The following is a 10,729-nucleotide window of genomic DNA, read 5'->3' as shown; positions in this document are numbered from 1 at the left end:
ATTAGGGAAGCAGCTAATTAAGCTCTGCAATGTTCCTGGGAGGTCAGTAGGAGATGTGCCAGCACTGCAGCATCTCCCAGAGCCTGCACTGGGGCATCATCTTCCCACAGTGCCCAGGGACAGGGGGAGCTGCCCTGCTCCTCCTCATTCCATTGTCCTGGAATGGTGGGGTGACACAGTGCTCAATGCCCCAGGACAGAACCCAACATTCCCTGGCCAGGACAGAACCCAACATTCCCTGCCTCAGCTGGGCTCAGGATAGAGGGCTCCAGGCTGGGATGTCCCACAGCTCCCAGCAGCCCTCGGCATGGCTCCGGCAAGGCTGGGCAGAGGGGAGAGAGCCTGTACAAACATTATTGTTGTTGTTATTCCCCATAAATATATGCAGGCACTTAACGACCTTGGCATGGAGCATTTCCTGGGGATTCATGACCAGTGGGTGTTAATGGTCTTTAGCTGCACCTCAGGCCATCAGCTCCTCCCAGCCCATCATTAATCCACAGGAAATGTCTCGGGCATCGATCCTCATTGCTTAATTAATAAATGCAACTTGTCTCCTGCCTGAGATTTAGAGATACTCACTGCTTCTCTCCCTGCTGCTTTGAAGGTGACTTTTTCAGCACAGGTCCCTCATGCTGGGAGGCCCTCGTGGGATTTTGTTTCCTGGCATTCATGTGGGTGTGGGCTGTGGCAGCAGGAAAGTCTTTTCTCTCCTGGGCGGGAGGGAAGGAACTGAGCCTCTGTTGGGTTTGGGGTTTCTCCAGCTAACGTGGCACAGCACAAGGAGCACATCTTTCCCACCAAACCCAAAGGCTTGCTTACCTTCAGCTGAGTGCATCCAAGAGCCCGGGCGAGAAGTGAGCCAGCATGGAAGAACGTGGCAATTCTCCAAGGCCTTAGCAGGTTCTATAATAATCGATGTTTTTTGCCCATGAGTCACAATTCATCTCTAATCTTCCTCGGGGGAGGTGGGATTTGCTATCTTTAGTGCTCACGACTGCTGCGTTCCCGGGCTGAGCATCCTGCTGAGCCTGGACTCCTGGGGCAGGGATGCTGACCTGGCAGCCAGCTGCCTTTCCATCCTGCTCCCTGTTTGTGTAGCCCTCACCACCAGCTGGCTTTGTGCAGTGGGTGCCGCAGTATAAATCATGTTAATTCCTGAGATGCTTTTCCGCGGTAAGTCTGAAATTCCCATTTTGGTTCGCTGGCTTGCCTGGCCAACTAAATTATTTTCATAGCCCCTTAAGGGCATATTGTCAGCCCAGACTTATTGCCGTTATACACCATTTCTGAAACATTAATATCTCTTCTAAATATAGTGTATTGACAAGGTATCTGGTATAGTGTAAATCCTTGGGACATTTGATCCAGATCATTAAAACTGAGTGAAGGAAGGGAAGAATAGATCAAGTTACCTTGCTGCTCTTAATTCAAACAAGCGATGAATTATTCATTCCGCTATTAATTCTACAGTCCTCCTGCTTTTTATTTATTTCTCTCTTTATTTGTTTTTTTTTCCTCCCAGATAGACAGCTCCAAAAGGATGCTCGGGCACTGGTGAGGGGAGATTTGCCTGCTGGAGGATGGGGTGCACAGGGCTGGGCTGTCTGGCAGCGCTGGCCGTGCTCTGCAGGGCTCTCGGGGATGCTCCCAGCAGAGGTAAGAGCCTGGTCCCAGCTCCTGGTGGGCTGCATGGGTGCCCATGGTTCCTGAGGAGGGGAGGGCCATTTGCAGTGCCACAGAGGCTCTGGGGTGTGAGTGGGATCCAGCTGTCCTGCAGGGAGAGGGGCTGGCTCAGGCCAGGGACACGGAGCAGGGATCTGGAGTCATTGTTGTGGTGGCAGCAAGTGTGGGACACTGCTCTGTGCTTGGGTTTCTGCTTCATGCTTACCTTACTGAGGAGTGCAGGTAGGGGCTGTCCTGTTGTGGTGTACAGGTGCTATGGTGAAGGGTCTGTTAGCTTCTGGAGCTGCACTTGACTATATAAATCTATATACACACATACATTTATATGTGAATGTATGCATGTATGTGTATGTGGCAGGCATGCAAATAATCTCTCACCCAGATAAAAGGTCCCTCAGGATGCAGGGCAGGGTTAGCAGATGACACAGTAATCCAGGGAATAGGGTGGCCCAAGCAATCCCCCATCCCAAAATGGCAAGGCCTTTCTCACAGAAGGCTGAGCCAGAAATCAAAACCCTTCCCTGGCGCTGGTACAGGTGCTCCTGAGGCCACACCACTGCCCTGTGGTGCCTGCTCATCCCCCACATTCACCCACCTGGGCTTCCCAGAGCACCCCAAGGCTCCCAGCCCTTAATCCATCCATCCATCCTTACTGTGGCTACCCACATCTCCCACAGGCTCCCCTCTTGGGTATTTATTTCAACAACATTATTCCTTCAGTACCAGCCCCATATTACTTCACTGCCTATGCCCAGTAATTAGCAAGGTGATTTTAGATCTGGCCAGAAACATTCGTGGTACTGCATCCCACACATCCCAGGACCCCCTTGCTGGGAGGTCACTGTGCCAGTGAGCAGGATGAAAAGCAATGTGCACAGGCTGACTATTGATTTGCAATATACTTGGCCCAGATTGATGGCAGTGAGCGCCCAGCCTTGTTTGGGAACCCACACATGTCTCCTGGGGGCTGTGCAGGGTCTGCATCCCTCCCAGACATGATGTATGTTCCCCCTGTATCAGCCTCTTCACCCCAGCCCTAATCAGACCCAGGGGCAGGTGACAGCAGGCCTCTCTCAGCCTTATTTTATAATAACCATGTCTCAGTATAAAGATTTCATTAGGTAATCGATCCCTACATGCATAACTCATTGTTCAGCACATCGAGCCCTTCACCCCTGCTTCTCCCAGCTCGAATTCTCTGATACCACCCTTATATGGAGGGAGTGGGGTCAGTGGGAGGCACTAAGCTGAAGGGCTGGGCAGCTGGGGCACCAGCAAGCCTGGTACCACTGAGCCTTTAAAACTCCCTCCCAACTTCCTTTTCCCCAGCCATAATCAGGTGGGGATGCTGTGCTGGCACTGGCAGGACAAGCTCAGGGGCACAGCTGAGCCCTGCTGCAGCCTCCACAGGGCAGCATGGGGAAAAGGGAGGGATGAAAGGTGATGGGGGCACATGTGTCCTCCAGGAAGAGTGGGTGGACAAGCCCAGTGGAGTTCTGCAGGATGCTGGTGTTCTGGTACTGTGGTGGTGGGATGGAGCTGGTGGTGTGCATTCTTTTAGGCTTCCCCTGGAAAGGGGACATCACACTCCCTTCTGTGTCCCCCAGGTATCAAATGTGGGGGAGTACTTTCAGCACCCTCTGGCAATTTCTCCAGCCCCAACTTCCCGGGGCTGTATCCCTATGAGACCGAGTGCACGTGGCTCATCGTGGTGGCCGAGGGCTCCTCCGTCCTGCTCTCCTTCAGCCACTTTGAGCTGGAGTACCACGACACCTGCGCCTACGACTACCTCCAGGTGTACAACGGGGCTGCCCGGGACCAGGGCAACCTCCTGGGCACCTTCTGTGGCCACAGCCCCCCGCCATCCTTCTCCTCTGCCTGGCACGTCATGGCCGTGGTGTTCCGCTCCGACCGGCACGTGGCCAAGCACGGCTTCGCCGCCGCCTACAGGAAAGGTAGCAGAGAGGTGTGGTGGGCTCTGAGCACCCATCCATCCATCCATCCCTGCTCTGCCACTGCCCTCATCCCTTGCCTCCCTGCAGACGCCTGCGGTGGGCAGCTGACGGGGCTCTCTGGGGAGATCACCAGCCCGCGCTACCCCGAGAGTTACCCCAACGATGCCGAGTGCCGCTGGAGCATCGGGGGCGCCAGCGGGGGTGGCCCCCTCACCCTGGTGTTCGCTGACTTCCAGATGGAGGGGGGCCAAGGCTGTGGCTTTGACTACGTGGCGCTTTTTGATGGCCCCACGGTCACTGCCCCCAGCCTGGGGCGTTACTGCGGCAGCGCCCGCCCGCCCCGCACCGTCTCCTCCACCCCACACCTCCTCGTCATCTTCAAGTCAGACTTCAACATCGGTGGCAGGGGCTTCAAGGCCCATTTCTACTCAGGTTTGGGGGGGGTCTCAGGGTGGTGGGGCAATGGGAAGGATGTGGGGACAGGCCCTGGGTTGGTGTGGTGATTCTCCCCCTCCCACAGCAGCAAGAGATGATCATGGGGGGGATTCCTTTGAGGAGAGCCCATGAGATGATGGTGCCAATGCAAATGGCATCACTGTGGCTATTCCAAGCCCTGGGTTGCCCTCTTGAGCAGGAGTCACCCATGCTCATGCCATTCCCTGGGGATATGGGTTGCTCCTGTAGGACTTTGACTGCCCTGGGAGTTTCCATCCCCCAAAACTGCTGGCTGTCCATTGGCCAAACACAAGGCTGGGAGCAGTGAGGTGAAGGGCAGAGCATCCCTTAGCAATAGAGCAAGAAGGCTTCAGGTTTGCTTTTGATTTTTCCTTTCCCCTTTTTCCCTGAGCAGGCGAGTGCCAGGAGGTGTTCACCACCATCAAAGGGAATTTCTCCAGCCCTCAGTACCCCAACTTCTACCCCAACAACCTCAAGTGCCAGTGGAGCATCCAGCTTCCCCCGGGCTACCGGGTCAAGGTCTTCTTCCAGGACATGGAGCTGGAGGGCCGGAGCAGCCTGACGGGGGGCTGTGACTATGATCACTTGTCTGCCTTTGATGGTGGCACCGAGAGTGGATCCCTGCTGGGCCGCTGGTGTGGGCGGGAGAGCCTGGCACCCGTCACCTCCCGCAGCAACCGGCTGCTCCTGCTCCTCCACACCGACCGCAACACGGCCAAGAGGGGCTTCTCCATCTCCTACGTGGGAGGTAAGGTCCCACTTGGGTGCTGTGGTTCCATTGGGACATGCCTGAGACCATGTAGTTTCCAGAAGGATCATCAGTGAAGGTGCCTGTCTGCAGGAACAGAGCCCGTGGCTCTTTAGGGGTGGGGCAGAGGGAGACGTGGCAAGCGAGCTGCACATTGTGTTTAGTATTCAGGAGATGCTTTCCAGCTTCAAATTCCTGTGTGTCTGCCACTGCCATGTTCCTGTTCCTCTCTCAGGGTGTGAGGAGAGATAACCTGGGAGTTTTTAATGGGCCAAAACCCCAGAGCAGGTGACAAGTTCAAGCTTCACTGCTTTGTTCCCCTCTCCCCTGGATGTTCCAGCCTTGCCAGCACATGGCTGAGCAGGCAGGCATAAACCATGTCTCCTCCTCCAGGAAAGGCAGGACTCCCAGGGCACAGCATTCCCCAATCCACCTGGCCAGCCCTGCCTGGCACACCCCTGCTGCTGGCCTGCAGTGTCCCAGCCAGCGTGTCTGGCATGTTTGCAGCTGGTGGGAGGAGCAGTGTGTGACCTTCCTGCTCTATTTGCCAGCCTTTGCACCTCAAACACCAGCAAATTTATGGTGTTTGTTGTATTTCAGTATAATTACATCCGAGCTGACCCGTGGGTCAGGCATGATTCAGCCAGGGGCAGCCTTTCCAGAGGCTGGAGCCAGAGCAGGGCTGCTGGACTGGCAGCACAGGCACTGGGGAGGCTGGCCTGAGTTTTATCCCTCAGCTGCAAAATCATTCTTCACTTCCAGCACAGCAGAAAGGATTTGGAGGTATGTGGCTCTTGGAGTTAGAGATGGGATAGAGTTTTGTCCTGAGTCTCTGGAGGGGGAGAGGTAGTACTGAACATTTAGTAGGGCTGTAGTGTGCACAGCAGGTCTGTTCCTGTTCTTGATGATTTCTCACTGTGCAGGGAGAAAATCCTGGTGTCACTGCTCCAGAGGGAGCAGCCTGCAAACAGATAGTTGGGGATGTCCCATCACAAACGGAGGTGTGACATCTCACAAGTGCCCAAGGCTCCTGCATCCCCTGGTACACCCTGCCAGATGCATGCTAGGGGAGGACAAAGGCTTGGATGTGAAACTGAGCCTCCCTCCACAGAGCTGAGCCTGCTGGCTGTGTTTGCCCAGTGATTCCAGCATCTGCTTGTGATTAATGTCCTGCATGTCACACCCAGCTGCCAGCACTGCCAGGAGAGCAGCTGCTCCCACTGGGCACACCAGCAGCTCCCTCAGGAGCCCACAGAGGCAAAGGGGCACCTCAGTCTCTGCATCCACACCCACAGCCCTTCAGCCATGCAGGTTTTTCCCTTTCAGGCTCACCAAAAGGCAAGGTTTGGGTGGGGCATGTGTGATTTATGGCCATTGAAATGAAAGCCTTCATGCCAGCAGAGAGGATCCACTTTCTTCTCCTCCTGATCTAATGCACTTTAGTTATTTGGTAAATCTTCTAATGGTTTTATAATGCACTAAGCGAAGCAAAGTGACACTATTTTTTTGTATTGATTTTATTGCATCTTCCCAGTTTCATAAGGCTGAGATTCAGAAGGAGCTGGAATAATTCAATAATTCATATTGCCCAAGTGGTTAGTTTGTGCTGAGCAAGGATTCACTTATTCACTTCAAAGAGGGGGGTATTTTTCCTCCCTGCTTCTTTCCCTGTGTGGATGCTTTCCACATCCAGAGAGGCCAAACAGGGGCTGGGCCATTCCCCAGGAAGATGCCCCAGGGCCATGAACCCACCTCACCCTTTCAGGAGGGCCATGGGCAGCCATGGAGCTGCCTCGCTCCAGGGCATGCATGGGATCCCTCCAAGATAAGTCTCCTCTGTTTCATCAATGTAGTGTCTCTTGCAGGGGTGTTGTAGGATGCAGGGGAGTGCTGTGCCCATGGCAAGCCATCCACAAAGCTCCTGTGGTCTGGTCCTGGGCAGAAACTCAAATGTCCTGCTGACTTTGTAGTGCTGGAGAGTGGCAGTGACAGCAGGATGGTGTTGCCTGTAATGGCACCTGTGTGTCACTTGGAAACCCTAGAAGGAGGATGGGGTTCAGGAGTGTTGATGGTGAGATCTCTGCCTTGGGAAGAAAGCAGAGCAGCTCCTGGGAGCCATCCATGTCTGCCCTTGGCATGGGACAGGGCTAAAATACTGATATTGATTGCTTTCTGCATTCTGGAGGTAGCTTTTTTTCTGAAACCCCCTCTCCCCATGAGTCCTACACATGCACCCTGTTTTCTGTCCCAACAGTTGTGCCCATGAATGTCAGCTGCACCCGGACAGACTTCCACATCCAGATCCCTGTGCAGTCCCTGGCCCAGCTGGAGAGGAATAGGATTTATTTGGGGACCCCCTCCTGTGCAGCCCAGGTGGTTGGCAGGAACTTTAAAATACACACCAGGTTTGACACCTGTGGCACTGAATCCCAGGTAAGTGATCAGCATTTACAGCAAGCTGTGTAAAGGGTTAGCCCTGTGCTGGCTGCAGAGAGGTATTCCAGTCCCTCTCACGTTTTCCCAGCAGATACTGGCCTGATTCCTGGCCAGCCCCTCCAAACCCCTGTGAACAGGAGCTGCACCAAGCCCTGATGAGCCGTGTCCCTTGTCTTGCAGAGACGCAACAACACGTCTGTCATCATCAGCACCCTCTACATTGATTTTTCAGTGGGAGGCCAGGAGGACATCCACCAGTATGAGGTGCAGTGTGAGCCAAAGAGGAAGGAAGCCTCAGTGACCCTTATTGCTGGCCCTGATCCATCCAGGCTCAGCCAGGCAGAAAACCTGGTGGATGCCCAGAAGTGGGAGGGGGAAGCGGTCGATGCCCGTGAGATCAAGAGCCAGGACACCAGCGACATCGTCTTCATCAGCATCTGCATCCTGGCTGGGCTCCTCATGGTCATCGCAGTGGTGGGGCTGGTGCTTCTCTAGGATGCTCTTTCCACACTCCAGGGATTGCAGTCCCAGTCATGCCCAGGGCAGAAAGGCACCCCAAAATCCACCCTCACCCCAAGCTGAACCCTAACACAGCTCCCAGGCCCTGAAACTGAGCCTGAACCCAACCTCCGCCTTCTCTTAGTGCCTGAAAAATCTGGGCAATAGGCAGCCGTTTCCCTTCCCAATTTGTTTTCCTCTGTTTCAATCTGTCCATTTGGCTCAGGAATGCAATTCTTGTGCTCCCTAACTCTTCCCGCACCTGCTTCAATTTGTTTTCCCTGTAGTGCTGCTGCTTTCAGGAAAGAAACGTTGTTTGCCGATGGCTGCAAATCTTCCTGTCAATTATTTCTAGCTGAATTCTTGGAGGTACAAACCATCCCCAAATGCAGCTATATTCCCAACAAATGTTCTCCCTGCTCCCAGCCCGTGCTTGGGGGACTGTGGAGCTGTGTTACAGGGATCTCCACCTGGCACACACAGATGTAGCTCATGTAGGTGCTCCCAGGTGATGTTTCTGGGTGTCTGTGGGTGATGTGATGAGATGCATTTGCTGTGCCCTGGAGCTCCTTGTTTGATCTTCTCATGTTGTCCTACCTTCTCACAGGACTCACTGAGTGCCTCAGCCACCAGCAGCTGGAGGGGAGGAGAACAATCCTCTTCTCTGTGTTTTCCTTCTTTCTATCATATCCAGGTATCCGCAGCTGTAAACTCTCTACCAGCATTACTCCTGAAGTGTGAAAATATGGGCAAATCCTGCTATGGCCTGGGGAGATGTTGGAGTGCAGAGGTTTTGTACCCTGTAAAGAAAACCTTGGCAGGAGGGGCTGGGACCTCAATGACACCAGATCTCCACTCATGGTCCCTGCAGAAGGTGAGTTCAGCACCTGAGAACATGAAGAGTCCTGTGAACATCTGCCCCTCCAGAAAACTGGGGATCCTCACCAAGAGTCCTGATGGATGCCTGAGTGACCTCTGCCTGCCTCCTGTGCCACCCCAGCACAAAGGACATTGCCCTTCAGCATCAAAGAGGGGGTGGCTGTCACAGAGCAGCCTGTGTTCATCCCTGTGGCTCAGAGCCAGCATGTGTCAAAGCCACGTAAAATCTTGCTATGGAAAGAGGCCACCCCTCCTCCTCCAGCCTATGTGAAACACACTGCAGTGCAGGGAGAGATCCTAAAGTATCCCAGTGTGGTCATTCAGGGCACAGCAAACCCCTGGTGCTGTTGAATCCAGCATTTAGCAGGGTCTGTAGGAGAGTCCCATTGGTGAAAGGCTGCCCTGACTGATGTCCTGCTTCCCTCTGGGACAGCTCTGTTCATCAGAGCATCAGAGGAAGCAGCAGCAAAGGAACAGGATGACGATGATGATGATGGAGCAGCTTTTCCTCCTGGATTGCACCAGCCCTGAGAGAGTGTCTGGGGAGGGAAGAAGGCACAGGGCTGCGCGTGCCTCTAACGAGGAGCCTTCGTTACCAGACCCGGATTGATTTGGCGTTTGTTGGTGCAACACATCGGCAAATGCGAGATTTGCGAGGGAAATATTTGCCAGCGCTGTGAAGCTCCATTAAGGGAGTGTTTTGAGAGCCTGTTGTGTGCAGAGATGGTAAACAAGGCCAGCCTCCCCCGCTGCTTGCAGAGCCTCACTGCCGGTTAATTGCTGGGTACAGAACTGTCAGCTTGAGACCACAGTTACAAGATTTGACAACTGAAAGAAACTTAAAGATATAATTAACCTTCTTGGTGGCCCAGATTGCTGGAACAGGTGAGCACTGTGGCTGCTGGTGCCTGGCAGGGAGCCCACAGCACCCAGCAGCATCCAGCCCTTGCCTGCAGGACAGGCATTCCTTGCCCAGCTGGAGCCTCCAGAACCCTGTGATTTGCAGAGAAAAGGCTTTTCTGGACAGCTGTTGGTGTGCACTCAAATCAGGAGCTGGACCTGGTCACTCCAGGGAGGGTTTCCAGTTCACAGCCACCCAAGCATCCCTGGGTGAAGTGGTCCCCTGCACACATCCCTGTGGATGCAGGACTGGTGCTGTGGGAGCAGCTCTGCTCCTGAGTCAAGGGGTTCCCCAGCAGCCCCAGGCCTGCAGGGTCTTATCCAGGGGTCGTGGACAGGGTGGTGAATGCAACTTGAATGGCTCCAAAAGCCCTTGACCCACTTGTTTCTGATGGCGTTCACAGCTGCATCTGCCACCAGCAGTGAGCCACTCAAGCCAGTCATCTCACTTGGAGCAAGGGAAGCCTCTGGTGCTTGCCAAACACCAGCCCTCCTCAACTTCCAGTCCTCCTCCACCATATCTCAGCCTCTCCACTAGATTCAGGCATCCAGTCTCTCCCTGCCCTGCAGGAATTTGCTCTCTGGCATCCCCTGTTGAACCAGGTCTTCCCTGATGTACTGCCCTGGCTGGGGATGGAGCCCAGCACGGGAGGGGGCCTGCCCAGGTAATTTCCTAAAAAACCCCCTTCTTATGCAAAAGCTCAAATGAGTGGCAAACAGATACCAGGAATCCATCACAGCACTCCTTCCCTTCACCCTGCCTGTGGTCCTCACACACGAGGCCTCAGTTCCCTCCTCAGCATTTGCCCGGTGCTCCCGAGCAGGCGGGGAGCGGCGGGCACGGGCAGTGCTCCTCCCGTGCCTCAGCTGATTATTTATTTAGAGCACGATGGCTGCACTGAGCCGGGCTGGATGCAGCCTCCCCATTTCCTGGCTTTGCTTACAGGAGTTGTGTCTCTCCAAAGCAAAGGTTTGGCTGTTGTGCAGGAGGGAGAGCCTCTGTTATCCCTGTGCAAACGTCTGCCTGCAAATCCAGTGTTGGAAAATTGTAGATCATAGAAAACAGGACTGCAAGAGCCCCCAGGGGATCAGTTGGTTCATTCCTCTCCTTCCCTGGGGAGATTGCTCCTACTGGAGAGAAGCTGTGCTAAAATATCCAAAAAATCTCAGC

The 10,729-nt window shown here is 54.3% G+C and overlaps 1 protein-coding gene across 1 annotated transcript; it reads left to right on the top strand.

The window, feature by feature from the left end:
- Positions 1-1,583: 1,583 nt before the first annotated feature.
- Positions 1,584-7,776, top strand: CDCP2 (CUB domain containing protein 2). The gene is made up of 6 exons (XM_058808976.1): positions 1,584-1,659; positions 3,294-3,641; positions 3,729-4,073; positions 4,492-4,845; positions 7,100-7,278; positions 7,462-7,776. Exons 1-6 carry the CDS (start codon positions 1,584-1,586, stop codon positions 7,774-7,776), a joined length of 1,617 nt encoding a protein of 538 aa, XP_058664959.1.
- The last annotated feature ends 2,953 nt before the right edge of the window (positions 7,777-10,729 follow it).

The sequence above is a fragment of the Ammospiza caudacuta genome, chromosome 7 (assembly GCF_027887145.1).
Source record: "Ammospiza caudacuta isolate bAmmCau1 chromosome 7, bAmmCau1.pri, whole genome shotgun sequence".
Lineage (NCBI taxonomy): Eukaryota > Metazoa > Chordata > Aves > Passeriformes > Passerellidae > Ammospiza > Ammospiza caudacuta.
The sequence above is the reverse complement of the archived record's forward strand: the minus strand, read 5'-3'. Positions and strand labels throughout refer to the sequence as shown.

Excerpts from the sequence above, each read along its gene's own strand:
- CDCP2 (XM_058808976.1), top strand. The coding sequence starts at position 1,584 with ATGGGGTGCACAGGGCTGGGCTGTCTGGCAGCGCTGGCCGTGCTCTGC. Across the intron at positions 4,074-4,491 it reads CAAGGCCCATTTCTACTCAG|GCGAGTGCCAGGAGGTGTTC; the intron begins GTTTGGGGGGGG and ends TTCCCTGAGCAG. Across the intron at positions 4,846-7,099 it reads CTCCATCTCCTACGTGGGAG|TTGTGCCCATGAATGTCAGC; the intron begins GTAAGGTCCCAC and ends CTGTCCCAACAG.